The 27,370-nt window shown below is 35.9% G+C and overlaps 2 protein-coding genes and 1 pseudogene across 3 annotated transcripts; 1 reads left to right on the top strand and 2 right to left on the bottom strand.

The window, feature by feature from the left end:
- Nucleotides 1-7,123: 7,123 nt before the first annotated feature.
- LOC149549381 (L-type lectin-domain containing receptor kinase SIT2-like) lies at nucleotides 7,124-9,717 on the bottom strand. Of its 2 annotated transcripts, XM_089792785.1 has the most exons (2): nucleotides 9,133-9,717; nucleotides 7,124-9,050 (listed from the first exon to the last, which is right to left on the bottom strand). In XM_089792785.1, the coding sequence occupies exons 1-2, from the start codon at nucleotides 9,374-9,376 to the stop codon at nucleotides 7,345-7,347; spliced, it is 1,950 nt and encodes a 649-aa protein (XP_089648911.1). In that variant the 5' UTR covers nucleotides 9,377-9,717; the 3' UTR covers nucleotides 7,124-7,344. The 2 variants fall into 2 exon arrangements, with proteins under 2 accessions (XP_089648911.1, XP_089648910.1); XM_089792784.1 differs by having other exon boundaries at nucleotides 7,124-9,716.
- Nucleotides 9,718-18,130: 8,413 nt separating this feature from the next.
- On the bottom strand, nucleotides 18,131-20,633 carry LOC149549380 (L-type lectin-domain containing receptor kinase SIT2 pseudogene; annotated as a pseudogene).
- A 1,757-nt stretch (nucleotides 20,634-22,390) lies between these two features.
- Nucleotides 22,391-24,802, top strand: LOC149549379 (UDP-glycosyltransferase 92A1-like). The gene has a single exon (XM_089792783.1). The coding sequence runs from the start codon at nucleotides 23,006-23,008 to the stop codon at nucleotides 24,527-24,529; it is 1,524 nt and encodes a 507-aa protein (XP_089648909.1). The 5' UTR covers nucleotides 22,391-23,005; the 3' UTR covers nucleotides 24,530-24,802.
- The last annotated feature ends 2,568 nt before the right edge of the window (nucleotides 24,803-27,370 follow it).

The raw sequence follows: 27,370 nt of genomic DNA, 5'->3' as shown, positions 1-27,370 counted from the left end.
CGAGTGAGCTTGATTAACACTCAACTTCTACGAATTTCTCTTTTTCACCTGAGTGAACTTGATAGACACTATATTCTGAACTAGGCAAATACTAGAATGCTTAGCAAACACAAGAAGTTGTCTTCATCAGCTGAGTGAGCTCAACATACACTGACTGAAAAAGATATGACATTTTGTGTAACATCTAAGACAATACATAGTTAACCAATTGTTCGCTTTCAAATCTCCATGTACAAGGCTTGCCTTTGAGTGTAGGGCTCCCCATTTGGTTTGGGCCAAAGTATTTTATTGTTTGACATTAATTTTATCATTTTATTTTAGCTCACATATGGATTGAGTTAAAAGTGTAAAATGTAAAATTGAGTGGGTTAGTGGTTTTCTATTATTATAATTTTTATTATTCCTTTAATCTATTCTTATGTAGTCCAATGAAGTTGGCATTGTTATCCCTCCAAATAGTTGGGAGGATTACAATACTTGGCTTGTCAATGCTATCTAAAATATTTAGTGTTGATTATTTCTCTCTTAAAAGAGGTGATCATATAGTTAACATCTTTCTAATAGGACAATATTTGTGGATATTAATATCCATCTAGAAGCCTTTTGATGCAAGAGCATCTTGCAAAAATTATTTTAAAAAATAAAAATAAAAATTGGAGGAGAGAGAAAGTGACAAAAATAGAAGGAAAAATAATAAAAAATAAAATAAGGGGAAAAGGAGAAAAGAGGAATTTCTATTTTTGAGGTGCAAAGGTGGCATAAATAGAAAAATAAGAAAAATAGTTGTCATTCCATTAATCGAAGCGTGTAGGTGGCATTTTAGAAGTTTGTGGAAAGTTCCTTAAATTATGCATTTAATATTTGTTGTAATCCACAAAAAGAAATGTAATTTTCTAATTGGGCCACATGGTGGTGCTTAGTTGTAATTCTAGAAAGTTGTGCATATTGTAGAAGGTTATGGAAGTTGTAGAAGGTTGTGGATATTGTGTAGGAGGAATTCTAGAAGGTTGTGGATAAGTCATGCATTGGGTGGTAAGTGCCTATTTAAGCAAGGCATATGAGCATTTCTAAATCAAGCTCGAGAAGGAGAAGTTTGGGAAGTAGAAGCTTTGGAAGGTGAAGGCTTCAAGCTGTGAAAGAGAAGGAGGAAGTGAAGAGTGATTTTTCCTGTGTCTGTGGATAGAGTGTCGAATGTGAGGCAGTTTACAACAGGATTGTGATGGAGTTGTGAGTGTGTAGATAGAACGCTGAATGTGAGGCAGTTTACACTTAGATCTTGGATAAAGTTGGAGAAGAGCTAGTGACTGTAGTTTAGAAACAAGGAGGTTGTTTGGTGGCTTGCGAGCACAAGTTGAGATCTTGGAGGTTTCTACTAGAGTGTGGATCTGGACTAGCTTGGGTTTGGATTGGATCTTGAGGGATCTTGTCAAAATGTTATTGTAATTGCTATTGGATTTTAAATTATAATAAAATTGCTTGGGAAGTATTTTGTCATCTCTTGTCTCCATATTGTTGTATTTTTGGTTCTGAGTTGGTAGGGTGGTGTGGCCCTTTGTTAGTGGTATCAGAGTGTACCTTCATCAAGCAGTATCAAAGCGTACCTTCATCAATGGTATCAGAGCTAGAGTTCCTAAGTGTACAAGTAGATCACTGAAGTGTGAGGCAGTTTGTACCAGGACCATGGTTGGGTGAAGTTTATTAGAGTGGGAGTTTTCAAGTGTGTAAACAGATCGCCGAAGCTGAGGTAGTTTGCACCAGGACCTTGGAAGGACATGCAGATTGATCGATGGATGCAGAGATGGAAGATTGAACTTGTTGAGGAATGATCGTAGAGAGCTTGTGGATTACAGATCCATTGTCCTAGACTTGTGATGTGGTTCCTAATTGTTCGTGCGAGGTGGCAGGTTGCGATCTAACTTGCAAATAATTCAAGGTTGTCACAAGGAGCGTGGGAAGGATTTGTTGCAAAGGGTTTACAAAAATCTTGGGAGATGACTCCAAGAGGATTAGACCCTAAGATGATTTTGAAAATCCATGATATAGTGGAGAGGAATTTTTCTAAGATGTTTGCTTGGTTGGATGCTAGATTGGTTGATCAAGCAAAGAAGGTCAAGGTGGAAGAGGTTGATTTTGTTGATCAGTTTGTGGAGTCTGATGCAGAACCTGTAGAGCAAATAGAGGTTGAGGTTGTTGCTGAAGATATTCCTAACTTTGTTGATGTTGGGACAGAGGTTGGTTTTCATGATCAGTTGGTTGAGTTTGACATGGAGACTGTAGAGCATTTGGTCATGGATGATCTAGTTGATGTTGATGGTGACTTGTATGTTGCAGAGCACTTGGTCGTAGAAGATCCAGTTGTTGTTGGAGGTGAGTTATGTATTGTAGAGAATCTTGTTGTGAGTAATGATATTGCTAGTTTGGCATGTGTTGATGGAGATCTACATGTGGCTATTGATGTGGAGTTGGTTATTGCTGGTATGGATGCACTAGTTGTTGATGTGAATGGGAGTTTGCTAATGAAGCATTATGTTCAGTTTGTTCTTGGGAGTGAGCATGCTGATTGGATGGTTGAGATTCTGGTGTTTGATAGAGTAATGTAGATGTGGATGATTTGCATGGTGGTTTTCTTGTCCCTATTGATGTGGAAACCTTTGGTGAAGATGAAGATGGTTGTAGACCTTTCTTTTGGCATCAAAGTGTGGGACACACTTTTCTATCTACCGAGGGAGTCTGATGCAAGAGCATCTTTCAAAAATTATTTATGAAAAAAATAATAAAAAAAAAATTGGAGGAGAGAGAAAGTGACGAAAATAGAAGGAAAATTAATAAAAAATAAAATAAGAGAAAATGGAGAAAAGAGGAATTTCTATTTTCAAGGTGCAAAGGTGGCATAAATAGAAAAATAAGAAAAATAGTTGTCATTCCATTAATCGAAGGGTGTAGGTGGCATTTTAGAAGTTTGTGGAAAGTTCCTTAAATTATGCATTTAATATTTGTTGTAATCCACAAAAAGAAATGTAATTTTCTAATTGGGCCACATGGTGGTGCTTAGTTGTAATTTTAGAAAGTTGTGGATATTGTAGAAGGTTATGGAAGTTGTAGAAGGTTGTGGATATTGTGTAGGAGGAATTCTAGAAGGTTGTGGATAAGTCATGCATTGGGTGGTAAGTGCCTATTTAAGCAAGGCATATGAGCATTTCTAAATCAAGCCTGAGAAGGAGAAGCTCGAGAAGGGGAAGCTTGAGAAGGAGAAGCTCGAGAAGGAGAAGTTTGGGAAGGAGAAGTTTGGGAAGTAGAAGCTTTGGAAGGTGAAGGCTTCAAGGTGTGAAAGAGAAGGAGGAAGTGAAGAGTGAGTTTTCCTAAGTCTATGGACAGAGCACCGAATGTGAGCTAGTTTACAGCGGGATTATGATGGAGTTGTGAGTGTGTAGACAGAACGCCAAATGTGAGGCAGTTTACACTTGGATCTTGGATAAAGTTGGAGAAGAGCTAGTGACTGCGGTTTAGAAACAAGGAGGTTGCTTGGTGGCTTGCGAGCACAAGTTGAGATCTTGGAGGTTTCTACTAGAGTGTGGATCTGGACTAGCTTGGGTTTGGATTGGATCTTGAGGGATCTTGTAGAAATGTTATTGTAATTGCTATTGGATTTTAAATTATAATAAAATTGCTTGGGAAGCACTTTGTCATCTCTTATCTCCATATTGTTGTATTTTTGGTTTTGATTTGGTAGGGTGGTGTGGCCCTTCATCAGTGGTATCTAAGCATACCTTCATCAAGCAGTATCAGAGCGTACCTTCATCACTTTTGATACACATGAATATAAAGGACATTTTTTTCGAAAAAATAACTTGTCTTAAGATATTTTAATGTAGAAGTTCTTAGAATTGGATGTTTAGATTTTCTTTTTTTATGATCAATTTTAACAAAGACAAATTCTACGGTATAGGTCAAGATTCACAAAGTCAAATATTATGTACATATACATTCATTTTGATAGGGATTTATTTTGGTAGACTTATAAAATAATATATTTTATTGGTTATGATTAGATATACGCATATATTAATAAGAATAGTATAATGTAGGAGATCTATTTCACAAAATACATGAATTTTGTGTCAAGGTGTCTTAATATATTTACATATATGTAAAAGTAGAGCACATATTTTAGATAAGGTAATAACCTACAATATTGTATAGTCGAAGAGGTCACTCCACACCATATGTCCAAAAGATCTCAAATGCATCATACTTCACACTTACCGTTATACTAACAATCACCTTCTTTATAAAAACCTCCTAATAATGTAGAAATATGGTCCTAATGAAAGTCTAATCTTATCCAAATTAATTAAAGACAAAAGTCTTTGGGATGGTCTAATATAACTAATTAATAGATGTGTGCTACATGCCAAAATTTGATTAATTCAAATGTATTATATAATGCATATATCTAGATACATAATATGTCATCCCTCCTTTAGATTTTTCATCTAAAAGACAGGAAGAATCCAAACAAGATGAATGTACAAATTATTACAAATATGATGTCATTGTGGGTAGTGGACCAACATCACTCGTAGGATTCACAACCTAGCTTAACTACCTCCTATGGTTCTATAAGACTATTGGTTGTATCAGGCATTAACAAGATGATCTTTTGGGTCAATGACAACCCTATCTTTTCTAACAATTGGTATCATACCTTGGTCATAGGTTCGAATCCTGCAAGCCACAGTGAGTGACACTAGGAGGGGCATTGTTGGCAGGGCACCAACATCCCTCCTAGGGTCTATGACATGGGTTAACTATCTTTTTGTGGTTCTATAAGACTATTGGTTGTATCAAGCATTACCAGGTCAATCTTTTGGTGCAACAACAACCCTATCCTTTCTAATAGTCATAACCAACCATCCATAATTAATCATCTCCATGGATTTTCCTTAATAGTGCATGATATCATTCTTGATTCATAGTGTTGCACCTATTTGATTCCTTTCAATATCATAATGTCCCCCTTTTCTTTCATGAGTAACTATTACTTCTTTGATACAACTAATTGTTTCAATTATTATTTTTATTTTGTATGTCCATGGTGATGATTGATTTCATACAGCCATCAATTTTTCTTTTGAGGAATTAGAAATATAGTAGTAATTTCTAGGTACATCCATTTACAAAAATAATTCTCTTTTCCCAACCTAACTCGATAAAAATTATATATATGGCATCCATGTTTTAGACTTAAACTTAGAAAATCCTAATTATGGTACATCGTTTGGATTTGAAAGGGATAATGGTTTAAAATATAAATATGCATTTTTTATTTAATGTGTTTATAAGAAACTAGATGTAATGTTTTCATATCATAATTTTTTATTTAAATTATAATTAAGTATATAATATTAAATTTAAATATCTTTATATATATATATATATATATATATATATATATATCCTTTACATTTGCACCTTCTCTAATATGCACAGTTTGACTTGTGCTATATGTAAATTGAGGAATAGTTCTTGTAAGCACTATAGGCTCAAGTAAAAGAAAAACATTTAGTAGAAAAATACACCTGCAACAAACAAGCTGTAGTTCACCAAGTAATACAAAGATTTACTCGTTAACTTATTGAATGACCTAATAAAAACAAAGATTTTGAAAGATCAATCAAAATATGAGAAAATGAAAGATGACCAAAGTCTTTGGTCATAGAATCCACCTTCAAAACTCTACATAAAGTATTACCAATATCCTCATAAACTTTATCACACTAGAAGGGGAAGATAAGATACTCTTATTGACATGGGAAAATATAATTAAAATCCCTTTAAGAATTGATAGAAAAAGCACAGGGGCATACTAAGAGGGGATGTGAATCCCACCTCCAAGCATAATCATCAAACACAACCTACTAATCATTGTTAAAATCAAAGAAAACTATGTATATGATATGGAACAAGGAAAAGCTCCATTTTACCTTTGACTAGAGGAGATCAAAATCATAAATTTAGCAATATAAGGAGCATATGGAAAAAAATGAAAGAAAAAGATATAAATAAATTTGTTCCCATAAAAACAATCAGCACATTTGAGATTCTCTTTTCCCAAAGGAATCGCATAAGTGGTATAAGGGTACGCCCTACTAAGGAACCTGAGAGGATGATGTTATTCTAGCCCAAACAAAGGTGCAATTTTTTGAAATAGCTAGAATGCAAATTCCTTAAGCATAGATGTGTCATTTAACTAAACATTTACAAATCATATGAATGGAGGAAGCAACAATTCAATAACATATTTATAAGTGCTCATGATTAGGACTACAATATTAACCATTTACCCAACCTAGGTCTTAGGATTCCTTTGTTAGAAGCTAGGGTTTTTGTTGCATCAAAAGATCGACCAGTCAATTCCCAATGTTACCACAAGACTTATAGAACACAAGACGCAATTAAGTCATGCCACAAATCTTAAAGGGGAATATTGGCGGTTAGTCCAACAATCCCCCACCCCCACTAGTTTTATTAGGGGAGATTTGATCATGTGACCAATATCTGATACAATTTGTGATGAATGGTGCTCCCCTACCACTTGATGAAGGGTTCTCCCCTTAATACCATGGAAAACAACAGTAAAATGTGACAAAGAAAGAAGAGATTTTAATGTTTATATTAAAATGCTTTTGATTTTTTGAAAATTGCTGTAAAATATAGTGAAGACAAATATTTCATTATTCAAATTCAAAATAATTTATTATTTTAAGAAAGAAATCAAATATTCGAATTAGGCTAAAAGGCATCTTCTTTCGTAACAAAGTTTCTATTTTAGACACATATTTAGATTATGTTGAATTGGAATTGTGTGAGTTTACCACGTTGGCTATCATCTAATAGGATGCACCAAAAGTCAAACATTTTTATTTTTTTTCTGAAAATAGAACGATTTTTTCTCAATTTTTTTTTGATGTGTATAATTATAAAACATACATATGATTGATGCATAAATGCTGAAAATTTTAGGAAAATTCTATTGTATTTTAAATTTTTTAAATTTCAATCTATATAAAGCAGGCACCGTGAGTGGGGCGCCAAACAAGAAAAATAAAAGAGAACATAAGCGTTTGAAATGCCTCGTTGATGTTAATTACATTAGTCTGCGAGAAAAACATGCACAGTGTATCTAAGAATTTGCCGGAATATTTATGATGGACATCTAATGAGCTTTGACGGTGTGAAAGGGCTTACAACGGTGACCTATGCCTTGTGTGGCATAATTGACATTAAAGAAAGCATCGGACACCGCCATAGTCAGAAAACCAGGTTGACCTGGTTTTCCGCAGGCTATCGTCCTTCTAGAGAACTGGAACAGGCAGCACCTGTGCTACGGCTGTTCCAAACAGGAGATCTCCAAGTACTGCTCGATGCTGAACTAACCTCCAAATGAAACGATGCATCGAAATCTGGCTTTGCCGCTTCTTCTTCAAGCGTTTGCAGAACTTGTCTCGTCCCTGGCCTGCCTTCTGCCTGAGGATTACAACAGTGCAGCCCCAGTTTGAGCACTCTCTCCATCTCACCTTCAACGTATTGCCCACCAAGATTCGGGTCTGCTGCATCCATCAGACTGCCTGTGCCATGCAAATCTCTCACCCAGTCAACCATGACCGTCTGACCAGGTTGGAGAGAAGGATCGACTGGTCTCCTCCCGCTTGCAACCTCCAACATCAAAATACCAAAGCTATAAACATCTGTAGCGGGGCTTGCCTTTCCTGTGTGTATGAGCTCTGGTGCGATGTAACCCAGTGTTCCAACCACACGAGTAGTCTGCGAGTTTTCGTTATGCTCGTATAACCGGGCAAGCCCAAAATCTCCTAGCTTTCCATTGAGCTCCGAGTCCAGCAAAACGTTGCTGGACTTGATGTCTCTGTGAACTACGCATCGCTCCCACTCTTCGTGAAGATACACCAATCCCGCAGCGACATCTCTCAGGACTCTGTACCTCTGACTCCAGTCGAGAACCTTGTTTGGCTCAACAAATATCATCTTCTCCAGGCTTCCATTTGGCATGTAGTCATATACTATGAACAGCTCCTTTTTCCGCCTGCAGAAGCCTTTGATCTGCACAAGATTTCGATGTTGAAGCCGACCAAGACTCGAGATTTCTGCTATGAATTCCTTCACCCCATCGCTGGTCTCTCTCGGAATACATTTAACGGCTACTTGGAGACCGTTTTTCGGAAGGACTCCTCTGTAGACTTTGCTGAAGCCTCCGGATCCCAAAAGTTCTTCGTCTATGAAACCCTTGGTTGCAATATGCAGGTCTTTGTACTTGAACCTGTGAGGCCAATACTCCACCTCCCATTCTTCAATAAGATCTCTGTACGGGTTTCTCTTCCACCGTACAACTGATGCTACTAACGCGACCAGGACGAGGAGAACGCAAGCTGTGCTGATACCAGCTGCTATCATTTTAGAATTTGAGCTCTTGGATTTTGGGTGTAGCATGGATGGAAGATTAGATGCATTTAGGAACGGGGCGGTTCCATTAGTAGTAAAGCTCCAGGCCAGGATGTAATTCTCTTCATACATGACTCCTGTAGCTGCCGAGAAACCAACGTACATTTCTTCTTCTAGAATGTCGGCCAATGATATATTTTTCATATGTAACAGTGGTTTTTCTGGGCGATCTAGACCGGCCTCAGCAATGCTGATCTGTAGCTCATTTTGAAGATGGTCAAAATCAATCCAAGCTTGAATATTCTTTCCAGTTTTAAGATCCACAGTTCGAAAATGGGTGTTATTGATCCAGTAGCCCGCTGTGTTAGCTTTTACAGATGTGAGGTCGTTGATATCCACACCAACGTGATTGTTGTCTATGTCTTGAAATTCCGGGTTCTTTGATGTGTCTAACTCTACTGCAAACAGATGATTTGAGGCCTTTCCCAGACTCGATATATTGCTAATCAAGCCCAGGTACTGAATGGATAAAAACCCTTCTGGAGACTTGGTGGGCGTCATAAGAAACGCCATACCAAACGCAGATTCTGAATCTGGAGAAGGAACAATGCTAAAAACAAAACTTGTGCTGAAGGAGAAAGTAGAATTAAGAGAATCGGGATGTTTCATACGTACAGGGTGTCGATAAAAAGCACGGCCGATGTTGTTTAGACGGGATGGCTGAGTCAGGGAGATTGCGTTGGACTTCACTGACGCATTCCCAAACAATTCGAGGGTCGAAGCATTGAATTGGTTGAATATGAAAGTTGTATCGGAATCTGCAATAAGCGACGGAAGGAGGAGGAAAAACAAAAGGATCGTACAATATGCCTCTGCCATTGTCGCACTCCAGCTCGATTCCGATTTTCTTTTGGAACATAATACACAATGATCACCAGATATCAAAATCCACAAGAAAACTCAATCCCAGATGAGAAATACACTGAAATAATTATGGCCATAGAAACCGAAATTGGAACAGAAATTGATGTTGCATGACATGGATAACAATTTTTCGTAAATTGAAATTACAAAATTGTACAGATTCACATTGTTCTGTCATTTAAAATTTCCCCTGTTTTTCCTTCTCACGCCCGTCATACAATATCAAACGGTTCTTTGTCGATTCGCAAATCGGGGCCTCTGGTTATTCGAAAATATAATTACAGCGTGAAAGTAACACGAACCAAAGTCTTGGTATCTCTCTCAGCCGCTTTTGGCGACTTCAGATCTTAGGGTCGGTGTGCGTTTACCTAGCTATTGCCCCTCCTCGACGTTTTCCCGAGGCTTCTAGAAGTCAAATTATTCTTTCATTATTTCTTCTAGAAATCTGATTAGTAAACATTAAACGCCATTCTAAAAGGTATTTTAAAAATTTCTTTTATAATTTTAGAAAAATACATATATTTAATATATTTTATAAAATATAAAATTGGGTATTTAGATACTTAAATTTTATTTGATTGATATGTAGTCAAATTATGAAATATAATATCATGTGTAGATACTTCAAATTAGTAGTTCATTAGTCTGACTCTTTAGAAAAACAATAGAAAAGACTCAATGTCCAAATGTTTTGACTGATTCCATCTATCAATACATGTTTATCTCAGTTTTGAAATATCAAAACCACAATATGTATACAAGATTATGTGGGCGATTTAAATATATGTTGTTCTCTTCCAAAAAGGATAAAGAATGAGGTGTGGGCATATGTCTGACTATGGATTGGAATTGAGTGAGATCCAAGTTGTTAGGTACCATAATTTGGAATAAAGCTTGTTCTAGAATCTCTTTATGTATTGATGAATTTTTCAAAAGATCAAATATTGATATTTGTGTTGGGGTCTTTTATAATTGTTCCACTATGATGCAACAATTTGAAGTGAGTGCTACTTTAGATGTTGTCCCTTGAAAAGTGGCCTTGCTTTGATTTCTTTTGACTATTTTTCATGTTTTCTTTGACAATAGTTATATTAGCTCTTAAAACTATTTTAAAAGATTGTTGATTGGTTTTTAATATTGTGAGATTAGTTTAATACTTTTTCTTTATTTTTTGATGTCGAGATTTCTTATTTCTCATGACTTAGAAGACGAGTTATACATTCCTTATGTTCTTCCCTTTTTTTATGTCCCTCAACAATTGTGACCTCATTTTCTATCAGTTCTTCGATGAAATATTTTGATTCATGCAGTCATTTGTTTTGTGCCACCTTCTTTTGTGGAATTCACAATAATAGAAATTTTCACCATGATGGTTTGATTTTGGGTTTGAAATCACGTCCCTTAACTATTATGACTATATTTTCTATCAAGTCCTAGATGTGATATTTTAATCTCACGCAATCATTTGTTTTCTGTCCCTTGTTTCTATGACATTCATAGTAATAGCAATTATTCAACCATGATGGTTTGAATTTGGGTCATGAGGTCATGTTTTGAATTATTTAAACAATTTAAGGGCCAATATGGAAAGAATAAATCTAGTGGTATTGTAACAATATTAAAAATTCTATTTATTGATAATATTAAAAATTTCATACAAATCTTTGTCAAACATTTGGCAAGCAATCCTAGCTCCACTAAAATGTTGAATGATAGTTTTGTTTGGGACATCATCTTATTTATATAACTAGATGCCATGTCGTCTCTCCAACTTATTCAAATTTTAATTTCAATTACACAACTAAGCTTAAATGATTGTGTGTAAATTTTTTTCTCTCTTCTTTGTATCATTAACTCCGATTTATTTTTATATAGCTAAGATTGAGCAGCCAAGCCACAATATAGTTAAAAACCCCTCCAATACTCTAATGCAGGTATGCCCAAATCCTAGTGTTACAGGCTAACTAGTATGGACTGTAAACATTGCCCATACTACTTCAAAATGTAGTACCAAATCTAGGAGAAAGGTGGTATGGATTCAAAAGTGTAGGTGCACCCAAATTATAGAAGAAATTGTTCATCTGCAAGTGTAAACAAGATACCAATTGTCTAAGGGTTTGCCAAATTATAGAGAAATAATCCCATAATTATATGACACCAACAAATCATAATAGTCTCTAGATTTAAATGCAATTCAATGACAATTCAACACTACCTTCCCAACTACAAAATTAACATCAGTCTTGAATTAGTGACTTCACAATATCACCTCAAAATCTTTAGCTACAACAATATCTCCTAGCCATTAATACATATAGAAGGAGATTTAACCAAATTTAGAATCAAATCACTATACCTCAACAGTAATTCAAAATACCTCTCAGTTTGAAATGCTTATACTTCAGTAAGGGCAAAAAAATCAGAACCACAGAAAAGCCACAAATGAGCTCATATTTATAATGCTTTGTTGATAAAATTTTCAAAACGAACTCAACTTTAGAAACTTGGAAATTTTCCCGAATGAACTTAGCTCTTGAAACTTTCCATTACAACATCACTTTAAATATTTAATACTTGTCTTAGGAATATAATAAACGGCCCCTTCCAATGATGTCTCAACCCTCAACTTAAGTGAAATTATAAAGTTAAATTATAACTTTATAATAAGCCATTTAATCTTTTAATAATAATTTGGGTACTAAAAATATAATAACTCACAAAATACTCATCATTAAATATGTCATCTGAAATAGGAGTTACACCTATTATTTCTCCATGTGACCAAATGCACTTTGTAGAAATAGAAAGGATCCATCTTAGTCAACACTTGACTTACCACAAATAGCAAGTACACAAATCTAAGCCCAAATAAAGTCTAATCTGAGGCAAATGAAGACCAACATGTAGCTTATTGAACTGTGGAGAAGACAAGACCCTCCCAAGCCTAGCCATTACCTCAGAAGACCCTCTACTAAAATAATTATCCTACGAGGATCACATTAATAGGCTAACCTCTCAAATTCTAATGTTGGCAAAAATGGGGACATTACAAATCCAGAGTTAAGTGAATAGCTATAAGACTATTAAGCACTCTTCATCTCATACACCCAATATATAAGATGCATTATATGAAAACATCAATGGTATTACAAAACCATGTGCTAAAACCATTTATAAAGTCCAATCAAATACATCATATAATGTGTCAAAAATACACACCCACATGCTCAACTACCTTTTATAACTCATTTATGTGTTCAACATGTTTTGACATATTTCGTTTCATGGGACTCAACTTCTACATGTCATAACTTTTGAATTAGTATCTTAATTGACAAATTGTTTGAAGTGCTAAAAATTCATAGCATTCTTTTTAAACTTGTAGCCTATTACTCTGATTACACACACTTTCAAGCCATTTTAGATCATTTAAGCCTTCAAAAATGAATTTGATTAAAAATGTTCTAAAATATTTATAATTCTTTTAACAAATCTAATATCTTTAAAACTAGACATAATCTTGCAGTAAAAGTTTACTACCGTATTTATCTAACCCATTTAAAAATTTGAAAAAAGATAGCTTAAAATTTATTTTCAATACTAAAAATAATAAATATTTATAAATACAATGCTAAGACACATTTTCCTAATACATATATGCCCTTAAATTTCATAACAATATATCACATATAACTCCTATTATTTCTAATTAAGATATTCTCACACACCTCTAAAGATCCTTATAAAATCTCACCTACATGCTTTTAATGGGGTAAGAATATGTATAGTAGTTAGGATTATATTACGCTACTCTCAAAGATGATTTGGCATTTGTTCGAACAAGTCAAAACAAAAATGAGACTGTAAAAGAATAATTTTATGCGTCTGAAGGAAATGTAAAACTTTCCAGATGATGATATATATAATATAAAATACTAATTCTTAAACAATAAACGTCGTGATTATGTCACTTCAACCAAAACAAACATATATTCTTTCGAGAACAGTTGAATCATTTAGTACCGCACAAAATCAGCGGGTAGCTTAACGAGAACAAGAGACACTTGGATAGCTTTATCCTATACAATCAATTCAGTTAACCGACAAGTAGGCATCCATTAATGGAGTTTTATGTGAATCGATGATAATCATGGCATGAAAATCAAGTCAATTCTATCATTCTCATTGGAGTGGGCGGAACTGAGCGTTGTACTTATTATTATATACTTAAGTATTTTTTTTCTATTAGATATAGAGAGATCAAAAAAAAGTTTACACAGTATTAGATCTGCATGAATATTGTTAAAGGCGTTGGTTAAGCTCAACCTCCGGACAAAAACGTATTAAAAAAAAATTAAAATAAAAGTCAAACTTAAATTTTTTCCTAGATTTACAAATCATTATATTTTGATTATTTTTGATACAAATTCAGTAGATCATAAAGATTAAATACTCCTCAAACCAATATGCAAAATTTCCGATCGTCTTTGGTGTTGATCCAGAATGATCTCTGCAACTAGTGTGCTTATAAAAACAAAAGAGATTTGAATATTCTAATAATTTGTAATTCAATATGTTTAGTCTTGAAGACTTTTCGTTTTTGTCAGATCTTTTAATTTTGTTAAACAAGTAGTTTTCATTCAAGAGCGTAAAATGGAGTTCTAAGTAAATACGTTATAAAACATGGTTTTGGATTTTAGGATGTACATAAGGGTCCGTTTGGTTCGTGGAATTTAAAAAACCCAGATTTCTACAAACCTTGGTTTAGCCAAATCAAGGTTTTGTATATCTTCATTCCAATTTTTGAGATTTTACTGAAACTATTTGTTTCACTTGGAAGATGCGTGTGAAGACACATTTTTATCCGTAAGCTTGGAGTTGAAGGTAAATTTCAAAAAGTAGTCCAATCTATTGTTTTTACACTCCTTAAAAAACAAAACCAAGTTTTGATTTTCAATTCCTACTTTTTTTAAGAAGTCGCAAACCCTAGTTTTGAGGCAAAATTGGAAGTCGCGTATGCTAATTCCATTTTGCAAATTTTGAAACAAACGCACAAATTTTCAAATCCGGATTTTGAAAAAGCCAATTCCTGTCATCTTCCAGAAACCAAACGACCTTAAGTGAAGCCTCTATTATTATTAAATTAGTGAAAGACTTGGTGTCAACAAAATAATTTTGGATAGGTTAGACTTCGCATCGGGCCGTGTATTATCACGAGGTTTTTAATATTATTGACAAAAAGAGGCTGGTCCAGCCCTCAGCACGCAATGTTAGACTGTTGAACAATAAAAGAGATTTGATTATGATAAAAATAAATAACTACATTCATTCCGATTTTCACGTCTCTTTATTATATTTATATCACGCATTTCAGCGTTCTAGAAAAGTAAAATTGATATTCAACGATACGGCCGGTTTTGAAATTTTCGTTCATTGAACTTATTATTTGAATTGAATCAGATGATGCAAGTAAAGTCGCGCCCATCACAGACCAAATCAACGAATAACCAGCTAATATATTATAAATCCATTCCCATCAATTATCAACCCTGTAATCGTTGTCGAACATTCCATTGCAGATGTTGATTTTGATGAAGTGTAAAACATTGACATGGACGAAGGGATGCAAGTCAAGTCAAGCTTGTCATGCTCAACGTAGGTTATAGGTATGAATTACGCTATGCAGAATGTTCCATATCATTATACTCTTTTAATTCTGAATTCTTTAACAGTAATTTGACTTTTGTTTCCAACCTATTATTTCTGCGCAAGGGAAAAAGTTTATGGGTGCATTTCATTGTATGAATAGTTTACCTGTTCAATGATCACACGAGGGGAAAGTTATGCAAGATTACAAAGAATTATGGATATATTTTATTAAGAATATCAAAATCATAATAAAGATTTTAAATATAGTTAGTTATAAGATTTTTTTTTTTAATAGATATGTTTCAAAATTATTTTATTTGGTATATTTGAGGTAGCTATGTTTACTGTATTGAAGCTATTAGTAATATATTATTGTTTATTATTTAAAATTTGTTTTTATAGAAAAAATAATTTGCTATTGTATAGCTAACCAATAAAAGAATAGTTAATAAATTGAAAATTATAGTGCAATGAGATGAACAAAATAAGAGATTTTAGATATAATAATTTTATTTATTGTCATATATGAAGTACACCATATATTAAATTCTATAGATTTTAGTCTCCTTTTTTTCCAACTCTTCTTTCGTTGACATGTTTTATTATTTCCTTACTTTATAGTGCTCATTCGAGAATGGTAGTACAATCCTAACTTCATTTGAGGATCATATCTTTTGATTTATGTATTAACAAATTTCAAAATAATTATAATAGTAATTGACATTTAAAAACCCTTTGTATTAGTATAAATAGAGTTATGTTTGGAGGTACATTTTCAAATAGATTTTTAAAAGTAACTATTTATTTGACCATTGTATATGTCAGCGACTGTAGTGGATCACTTATATGTCTCTAATTTTTATTTGAATATGTCATAAATAGATGTATTTATAATCCTTACTTCCACCCACATATAAAATGTTAATACACCTCAGAAATCCTATGAAAATAAGAACTAGACTACAATTTTTTTCTTTTTAAGCTTTTTTTAAGGATTCACATTCCCACATTCTACTCAAATGGTATGATCTATTAGCCTTTTAAATGAGAACGTTTTCTCTCTATTATAATGTTGTTAATTATCATTTACTATAAATACATGAATGTTATGGTTAATAGCATCATAGGGATATGATTTCTTATAAAATATAACGAATCACATTAATTTGAAATTATTTTTATCTTCATATTATTCTCTAGAAGACCATACATAATGACAATAGATTTTGACCCTTTTAACAATATCGCATGCCCAAATCAAGTATTTATATTTCCTTACACCCAATTCTTTATGTAATGTATTAGATCTAGTATATTTTCTAGTATGTGTGATCCATTTTCTCTTATGATTTAAAAACTTTTATCTTTGCATTCTTCTTCTTAATCTGTATCATTGTATGTATACTAACATTCTCCAAAAATAATTTCATAGTCCATCCATTGTGTCTCTTAGGATTCAAATTCTACTATAGAATTGACATGCCATTATCTATCATTACTATATGCCATTGAATTTAAAAAGCATATTTTCAGATTAATGAAGACCAATCACATTCATAAATATACAAATTAGATAAATAAATAGAAATCAAATAATTCTTCACGAATGCAAATCATAAAAAAGCATAAATGAAATAATATCATCCACATTCAAGAGACACTCGACTCTGTGTTCATCTTATCCTAAAGTAGACTTTATCCCACACCATGTACAAAAATAATATGCAAACACCTAAGTGTCTCATGCACAAACTACTTTGCAATGTGTCATCTTAAGTAAGATTAAGGAAGTGAATATTCAACACCAAGAATTTCATATGTTCAATGAATTAAACTTGAATTTTAGGAGGCTAGTGTCCATTCTTTTTAGTTTTTATGTCATGACTCAATCTATGGTGTTCCTACCTTTTAGGATGTTTGTGGCATTTGAATTAGTCTTAGTGATTTGACTTATGTTGATAAGTGTCTAGTCACTTTACTTGGATTTGTTTGTTGATATTTTCTAAATGATATGACCTTATATTATGATCATTTGTTATGCCTTTCTAAGGTTTTATCTCTTGAACAAACATGGTGACATTATGATATGTTGCATTGATAGTGGTCATCAATTTGTGATTAAATATTAATTGTTTTATCAATTTTGATAAGAGGCCAAATTGCATGAATTAATTCATTATTTTATTAATGAATTTATTTTGATTGAATCAAGTTGTATAGTTTGACTTTGGCTTTTCAATTCAACTTTTAAAATTTTAGTTTTAAGCCAATTATGTGGTATGGTTAGCATAGAAGCAGTCTTTACGCTTTAGGACCATAACATAAAGTTTTTGTTCACTAAACTAAAAAACCATAGATTGCATCGTACCTCTTTAATGAGATCTTTCTTTCGTATTACATACTTGACAAACTTACAAGTAGGTAACATATCGCAATAACAACACCCAAAAAAACAGGATTCGATTTCGCAACAATCATGCAATATTCATTGCGAAAAAAAAACGCATTATAGATCAGAGAAACTAAAGCTATAACTCATAGTCTTAGAGGCGCATGGAACTAACACTGAGCTAAACAACAATGAGAGTACCCTTTACCTAGCAACGTAGGCTGTAATGTCCTTATGCTGTGATATAGCTTGATGCTGCAATGTGATATTTTGTATTTGGGTTCGGGCTCGCTCTCTCTACACTCTTAATAAACAACATAAACATAATTTAATATTTATGCACCAATAGATAATCATCTAATGATAATTACCTTTTATGATTTCTATTGATTCATTGTTAACATTATGATATGCGGATATTATGATTCAGATGAGTTAACTCTTCCTACCGATTCATTGGTTTGAATCCGAATATGTGACAAATACCTATACCCTAGGTCCAAAAGGCCAGATGAATCCCAAACACGAAGAATATTGAGATATCGACAAACAGGTTAAAGCAGAGAATGTTATTGCACGGCTGTAGATTCTAAAAACAGAACTTTTTCCTAAACCTACTGATTAAATGAAGATGATTCAAGAGAGAATAATAACGGCAACACAAAATTGTTCAATAAAATAACTTACTAATCGATCTAATACCACTGAACAAACATAATCAATTGATCATTCATTGATTTCAACCCCAAGGTATAAATTAATTTAAAAATTCCTAAACTGTATATTTGATACAGACCATTTTCATTACAGCTTGATAAAAATCTGGGTTAAGCTAAGATACAAATGCAATTCGTACATTCTGTAAAACGGGTGGCTGTGGCAGAAGTACAGGATGTCGCATTAGTTATCAAGTATGGCTGATGTTCGGTTCAGCTGCGAAGAGTCAGTTGTCTGTCTAGAGGCATGGGAGATCGAGGCATCTTTGCTGTGACTGGAATATGGAGAAGAAATCCAAGAGCTGCTTGGCTCACTCATCTCCAAATAAAACAGATTATCAAATTCTGGCAATGGAGATTCTTCTTCGAGTATTTGCAAAACATGTCTCATTCCAAGCCTGCGTTCTGGATGAGGATTAGAACAGAGAATCCCCAGCTTGAGCACTCTCTCCATCTCACCTTCAACATATTGCCCACCAAATTTCGGGTCTGCTGCTTCCATCAGATTCCCTGTGGCGTGCAGCTCTCTCACCCAATCGACCAAGACTATCTGAGCATGTTGGAGAGAGGTATCAACAGGTCTCCTTCCACACGCAACTTCCAGCATGAAAATACCGAAGCCGAAAACATCTGTGGCTGGGCTCGCCTTTCCTGTGTGTATGAGTTCCGGTGCGATGTACCCCAGCGTTCCTACCACACGAGTAGTGCGTGAGTTTTCGTTATGCTCGTACAGACGGGCAAGCCCAAAATCCCCAAGCTTTCCATTCATCTCCAAGTCCAACAAAACGTTGCTGGACTTGATGTCTCTGTGTACTACGCATTGCTCCCACTCTTCATGAAGATATAACAATCCTGCAGCCACATCTCTGATTATTCTGTACCTTTGACTCCACCTTAAAACAACCTTTGGGCTTCCAAATATCAGCTTGTCCAGACTCCCATTCGGCAAGTAATCATAGACTATGAATAGCTTTTTGCCCAACCTGGAGAAGCCTCTGATTTGCACAAGATTCCGATGTTGAAGGCGACCAAGACTAGAGATCTCTGCTATGAATTCTTTCAACCCATCGTATGTTTCTCTAAGAATACATTTCACAGCTACTTCGAGGTCATTTGTGGGTAGGACTCCTCTGTACACCCGCCCAAAGCCTCCGGACCCTAAAATCTCCTCGTCTCGGAAACCCTTGGTTGCAACATGTAGGTCCTTGTAGTTAAACCTGTGAGGCCAATATTCCTCCTCCCACTCTTCAATGATATCTTTGTACTGGTTTCTCTTCAAGAAGACAAGTGATGCTACCACAACTACCACGAGCAGGACGACGCAAGCTGTCGTAATGGCAGCTATCCTTCCGGAGTTTGAGCTATCTGATTTCCTGTACAGCAGGAAGGATGGAAGATTGGATGTATTCAGCGACGGAGCGGTTCCATTTGTAGCAAAGCTCCAGGCCAGGATGTAATTCTCTTCAGAAAGGGCTCCCGTGGCTGCTGTGAAACCAACATAGACTTCTTCTTCTAGAATATCTGACAGGGATATATTTTTCACATGTAAAAGTGGCTTTTGTGGGCGAGCAAGACCGGCCTCGACAATGGTGATCTTGAGCTCGTTCTGAAGATTGTCATAATCAATCCAAGCTTGAATATTCTGTCCTTTTATCAGATTCACAGTACGGAAATGGGTGTTATCAATCCAGTAGCCTGCAGGTGTAGAGTTTACAGATCTGAGGTCGTTGAGATCCACACCAACGTGATTGTCGTTGATGTCACCAAATTCTTGGTTCTTTACCGTGTCAAATTCGACTGCAAAGAGATGATTAGAGGTCTCTCCCAAGACTGATAAATTGCTAATCAATCCGAGGTACTCAGCTTCTAAATATCCCTCTGGTGATTTGTTGGGCGTCATTATAAACGCCATTCCATGACCGCTTACTGACTCTAAAGAGGGAACAATACTAAACACAAAAGTTGTGCTAAAAGACAAGGTAGAATTGAGAGAGCCTACATCTTTCATACGCACAGGATGTTGATAAAAGGCTCGGCCGATACTGAAATGGGCTTGATGATTGAGAGAGATGGCCTTTGACTGCATTGAGGCATCTGCAAATAATTCAAGGGTCGATGCATTGAATTGATTGAACTGAAAACTAACATGGCCTTGCGCAATAAGAAGGGGAGGGAAGAGGAAAAGAATAAGGACCGCCCAGCTTGCACCGCCCATTTTCAAGCTCCACCTCGTCTTCAATTATCTATCGGAATTCCATACATATAACCAAAATGAAGCAACCAAAATGTTGAAACAGCTCTTCGGAAAAAAACTGTATTAGAATTTAGAGGTAGTCTTAATCCGATGGGAGAATGAATGAAAATCACATGTCGTAGTTTTCACAGTTGTAAGTAAACCAAGGCTGTGTGGACACCCACCCAGATGAGCGGGTCGTTGGAACAAGTTCTGGTCTATGGCGAAAGCGGCTGGGGAAACTTCTACTTGGTCAGATAACAGGTTAATGTAAAGTGCTGTTTCAATTAAGGTAAGATTAAGATATTGATGAATAGGGAGCATTAAAATTATCTTGTTTTAGTATATTGTAAAAGTAAGGGATGAAATAAAGAAAAGTCATGTAGGTCACAATTTTAATAAATTGGGAATTATAATGACAAATATTAGAAATCTAATTTTTATCTAAGTTATTTGTGTTTTTAAATTTTTTTATTATAATTATAATTTGTGCTTTTTTTTTTTATGGAAGTTTTATATTTTTTAATGGAAATATTAAATTTTAATAGTTATAAGATATTTTATTTATTTTAATTTGACAAAAGATTTGAAAAGAAGAGAATGTAGAAGATGAATAAGAAATGGTAAACATGAAATGAGTTACCTTTCTACTCACAATCTAAAAATCAAACGTATAATATGCCATAACCCAGAGTTTCAAGCTTGTCATCTTAATAAACACCATAAGAAAAAGTATCTAAATCAAGATTTATATAGTAAAACTCTCTTAAAAAAGAAAAGATTGAAGAAGAGACTAAGATAAGCAAAAGTAGGGAAAGAAAGAAACATGAGAAGAATTAAAAAGAGACTAAAATAAGCAAATGTAGGGAGAGAAAGAAACATGAGAAGAATAAAAAAGAGACTAAGATAAGCAAATGCAGGGAGAGAAAGAAACATGAGAATAATAAAAAAGAGGGGGAGGGGGAAGGGGAGGGGGAGGGGGAGGGGGTGGATAATAGGGGCACTATCCTCAACATTTTTTGCAATCAAAATCGAAGAAGTCAAATCTAACTATTAGGAGCTCGAACTAATGGAGGAGATAAATAATAGGCTAAATAGAAAGGGAGAGGTCTAAGCTATATTCTACAAATTGAAAAGATTTAAAATACCTTTGAAAAGTCAAGCACAAGAGTCATAGAGGGTAGCACCACTACCTCAACAAGCTCTCAAATCTTTCTAATAGTCTTTTTACGATAGTCTCAAATAAGACCAAACTTAATGGTTGCTAAAATTCTACAAGAAAATCATAGCCAACCATATAAAAAAAGTCAAGAACAACCACCAAAGTGATTGTTGGCAAAATTAATTTTATAGCTTGATAAAGAAATATCAAAAAACATAAGTAGATTGAATTGAAAGACTGGAGTGATTTTTTGAGTCACAAGCAAAATAGTTTCTCTATCCTTAATGAATTCAAGGGGTTTGCACTTCATATTTCCTCCTCTAAGCTCATTGAAAGAAATGAGCCTTATGCAACAATACTTCATTCTTCTATAAAATATTACACAAAGAGCCTCAAAATAGTATCCACACATAAGTTTTGCAAGTAGATAGCTGAAGTGATATATCATAAATAAATTTAATTATAATGAATATAGATTTGATATATTAAGTAGAGATAGCTTTGAACCCAAATTGCCATACTAAAAGTCCATTAAATTGATAGAAAGACAAAAGGAAGAATCTATATAATCAAAACTGTCACAAGAAGCCGCACAAAATGATGGCAATGGCTAATCAACAAAGTAGTTTAACCAAATGACCAATTAGAAGCACATTGATGGCCTATCTTTGAATAAAAATAAATAAATAAATGTGATAGTTAAAGAAACTTATTGAGAGAGTGGATACCCATTTCATGTGGATGGGACTCCACGAATGAAATTGGGGTAAAATGGCTATTGCATCACTTCAAAAGAGTGCCCAACAAAATAATAACAAGATCAAAACAACACAAAACACACAACCAACGTGTCATACATAGAAATATATTTAAATTTATCAAATAGATCATGTGAAGTGATTATAATTGAATCGACAACTTTTCCATCGAAGCCTCTCTCGCACAAATAGTACCAAATCCTGCAAAATGTCCTCATATACTTCACAAATATATACGAATAATAGAATTTCTTTTGAGTGACCTCCCAAACTTCTTAACATACTTATTACACTCCCAAAAAACACATGCAATTGTTTGTGTACATTAATATATGCTAGTTCTCATTCAATGTGAAACCCAAATTCAATTTTACTTCTCATTGGTTCTCAAGTCGATTTTCCAATTTATCAAAAGTGAATGTATTTGTCGCATTTGCAACAACTTGACATATTCATGAAGACTTTGTGTGGAACTATCCTTCAACGATTTTTTTCCCACGTCATGGTGTGCGTCATCGCAGGAGATCCGTCTCAAATTATCCATCCTCAACGAAACAGAGGACCACATTGTCCTCCACGAGATACATTGGACAATCGGAGACGATGCCACTGCCGTCTGATTCAGTTCCAGTCAAATTTGCTATAATAAGCATCTTGAATTAGGATTCACAAAGTAAAGAAGCCCCTTTTCAGGCGGTGAGTGCCATTGTATCTAGAATGGCCCCTTCATCTGATTGCAAAATCCCATGGGACGAGCAGAGACAGAGGCAGAAGCGTCATGTGGTGATGTTTCCGTTCATGGCGCAGGGCCACATCATTCCCTTCCTTCAGCTCGCCAAACTCCTCGCCTCTCGATCCGGATTCACCATCACCATCGTCAACACTCCTCTCAATGTTAAGTCCCTAACACCTTCCATTCAATCCGCCCGCCAAAAAGACCCCTCTCTTGACTTACGCTTAGCCGAGCTCCCTTTCTCTAGCGCTGATCATGGCCTACCGCCTCACACAGAGAACACAGATTCAATCCCTTATTCCTATCTCCTCACTCTCATGGAAGCCGCGGAGAAATTGCAGCCCCACTTTCACAATCTGATCCGCAGGATCTCCGAAGAAGATGGCTGCAAGCCGCTGTGCATTATCAGCGACATGTTCCTCGGCTGGACCCAAGACGTCGCCGACGTGTTTGGAATACCCAGAATCTTCTTCCTCACATGCGGCGTTTATGGCACCTTGCTTTACTACTCCATGTGGAATCATTTGCCCCACAGAAAGACCCAATCCGAACACTTTACTCTCCCAGACTTGCCTCACGTTTCGCTGCACCGATCTCAGCTTCCCGGAAACATAAAAATGGCGACCGGGAAGGACCCCTGGAGCCTTTTTCAGGCCCGCCAGATATCCGGCAATACGCGCAGCTGGGGATTTATATGCAATTCCTTCGAACAGCTCGAGCACCGCTATTTGGAACATCTCAGAAAATCCACCGGCAGGTTTGTCTGGGCGGTTGGCCCTCTCCTCCCCCCAGAATTTCTCTCTTCCACTAAATCTCTTGATATCTGCAGTGAAGAAACCGGCGACGCAATTTCGTGCTTCCGGTGGCTCGAATCTCAGACAGTTTCCAGTGTGATCTACGTTTCCTTCGGCTCGCAGAACACGATCTCTGCGTCGAATATGAAGGAGTTGGCGCTGGGTTTGGAATCAAGCGGGCAGCCCTTCATTTGGGTAGTCAGGCCGCCGCTCGGCGTTCCTTTGACTGTGGAGTTTTCCTCGGAGTTTCTTCCCGATGGATTTGAGGAACGAGTTAGGGCCAAAAATCAGGGGTTGGTTATAAAGAAATGGGCGCCCCAGCGTGTGATTTTGTCCCACCCTTCGACGGGGGGATTTCTGAGCCACTGCGGATGGAATTCGACGATGGAGAGTCTGAGCCAGGGCGTTCCCATCATTGGATGGCCCATTGCAGGAGAGCAGTTCTTCAATTCGAAGCTTCTGGAAGAGGAGGTCGGCGTGTGTGTGGAGATTTGCAGAGGAAACGAGGGGGAGTTGAGGAGGGAAACGGTGGAGAGAACGGTGAAGATGTTGATGTCGGAAGAGGAAGGGGGCCGAATGAGAGAGAGAGCTGTGGCCATGAGAGACGCCGCAAGAAACGCAGTAATGGACAGTGGAGATGGAACCGAGAACGGCTCGTCCATGTGTGATGTTGACGAAATGATACAGAATCTTCTCACAACCAAGTGCGGTTGATCTCAATCCTTGTAGAGCATGATAAGGATTTACACCTGTTTTTCCGAAATAGTCTAATCAATTAAAGTAACTTAAGGCTAGGGTCCTATGGATGCCAGCTTTATTAAAATATAGCTGCACTGGCTGAATTTTTTTTAGGAAATTTGTAAGCTGTGTGGTCTTATGAATTTTGTAATTTTTTTCCCTAAGCTGGTGGGGCTATTTCCAGCCCCACCCCATTTTCATCCGCTTCCTAAAAATACAAGGCTCCAATTATGACGGAATTTTTTTTAATTAATCGTGTAGCCCCTCAAAACATTTCTTATGGGACCTCATGTACTTGAAAAATAGACCTATAGCCTGTAATGTCCCATTTAAATTTTTTTTTTTGGGAGGAATTAATTATAAGGTTATCGATTAAAAAATATATATTACAAGGTAACTTTATAAATAAAATAAAAAAAGCTTCTAGAGGTTGCTGGAAAAAGCGGAGGAAAAATTAAAAAGCGAGGCCGACCTATCAAAGAAAAAAGAATAAATAGGCATTGAGGGCTCATTGCCTATTATCGAGACTTATTATTGATTTTTGCTTATGTGCGTTGTGGAGCCTAGGGTTTCTGCAAATAGTCACAATTGGCCATTGAGAACGAAAAGTCTCAATTGTTACGCAATTTTGAGGGTGTGAGAGATCACCTAAATTATTGCAGCTGTGGGAAGGATATTTCAGTCATTTCATTTGTGCTTAATTGCTGATTTGGAGTTTCCAGTGGAGTTGCACTTTCACCATATCATCTATAGCATTTAGACTCCACCATTTGATCAATCCAGGTTCTTTATTTCAATCTGTAGTTGCAACAAGTTCTCAATTGTATACAGCCAGTTAGGGTTTCTTTGTAATGTGCTATCTCATAATGGTTTGGTGCTGAAATTTGCCATATCATTTGTAAAAACATTTGGTTTTCATTGAATGAATACATTGGCACTATTATTTCTTTATTTCAGCAATATATTTTAGCCTATTGGTACGGGTCATTACACTGGTATCAGAGTAGTTTCCTACCAGCCTGATAGGGTTACCCAGCCACCATTTAATTTAGATTACATAGGAACCAACATAACTAGGAATATGACTAAGATACATTCTCCAAGCCCATTCAGAAGTGTGCGAGATGATGAGACTTTACAGCAACAAGAGAGGCTTCTACAGTTAATAGAGGCAAGTAGACAGGCAATGATGGTTATGATGCATCATTTGATTAGGGAAAATAGGAGAAATAATCATGATTAGGATGATAGAAGCATAGCAGGATCACAACATAGGACACGGTCTGGAACAACTGATAGACCCACACGTCCTACATTTAGAGAAGAAACTCCAGCACAGACACCTGATGCTATGGTAACAGATATTGTAGATGAACTCCGACAAGCGAGGAATGAGTGGGATTCATTACCAGAATATGTACAGGATGGATGGACATTTGACATGTACCTGAACTATAGAGTTGCCAAGCAAAAACAAGTAGATAAACAAAGTGAGTTGCAATAGGTCACCAACAAGTTGGTATTACCCACATTTGATGGTAGTGAAAAAATGACTACTCGTGCTTGGATTCATAAGGTGGATACTTTCCTATCTTTGAAGATATGACAGAAATTGAAGCACTCAAGTATGCCACTTTACACTTAGATGGGGCAACACATGATTGGTGGACACATGGCATGATCACATTGCAACACAATCAAGTAACCACTTATCAGGAGTTTGTGGATAGATTGATAGAAAGGTTTGATAAAAAAAATCCTGAAGTTTATTTCCAGGAGTTAGCCCAGTTGAGACAGTTAGGAGGCTTAGAAAAATTTATCAATGACTTCCAGAAGCTTGTAGTGATGGTGTCTGACATTTCAGAAAGGAGGCTAGTCATTTTATTCACAGAGGGATTAACTGAACCACTCAAGGGGTGGGTAAAGGCCTTTGATCCTCCTACATTACAGGAAGTCATGAAGAAAGACCGTAGTATGGAACTTGCAGCTCCAGCAAACCGGTTTAGTTCAAAGGGTTCTTTATCATTTAGAGATAACAAAGGGGAATTCAACAAGGGTAAAGAGAAGGTTAGTGACTCAAAAGACAAGCTAGCTGCACCTTGCGATAAGGAAACACTTATTGACTTGTGTAGGAAGAAGCTATGCTTCTTTTGCAAAGGTCCCTATGAGTTTGGTCATGATTGTCCTATGAAGCCTAAGGGGAAGGCTAACCGGGTGATGTGGGCTTATTATGAAGGTTCAAATTTAGACATCTCAGAGCACCATGATGAGGATCTTGATGAGGTAGAGGGTGAACAAGAGGTAGATAGTGTTGAGAAAAAAGAGGCTCCAGAGATACATTTACAGGAGGCACGTCTATCTAGTATTCAAAGAGAGGGATCTTTCAGATTTCGAGGAGTCTTGGTAGGAAAAAAGATTATTACTCTGTTGGATATAGGTGCCACACATAATTTCATTGATGCACGATTTGTGGAGAGGCATGGACTCATTATTGAGGAGTTTGAGGGACTAAGAGTTAAGGTAGCTGATGGATATACTCCTCGTTGTGATAGGATGGTGCGAGATCTACCTTTGCGCCTAAACAACTATGAGTTTAAGGTGGACTATCATGTGGTCAACATGGGTGACATGGACATAGTACTTGGGATGCAATGGCTACATTCTTTGAAGGAGGTTACCCTGAGATTGGAGGATATGGAGATACGATTCGTGGTGGATGGCAGGACTCATGTGCTGAAGGCTATCCGTAATGGTAATGTTAGGACTATCTCATTTAGGCGGTTGGAGAGATTAGCCAAGCATAATAATATAGAATGG

This window comes from Cupressus sempervirens, chromosome 7, assembly GCF_028749045.1.
Source record: "Cupressus sempervirens isolate cs-2001-9-10 chromosome 7, ASM2874904v1, whole genome shotgun sequence".
Lineage (NCBI taxonomy): Eukaryota > Viridiplantae > Streptophyta > Pinopsida > Cupressales > Cupressaceae > Cupressus > Cupressus sempervirens.
Note: the sequence above shows the minus strand (reverse complement) of the source record. Positions and strands in the feature narration are given on the sequence as shown.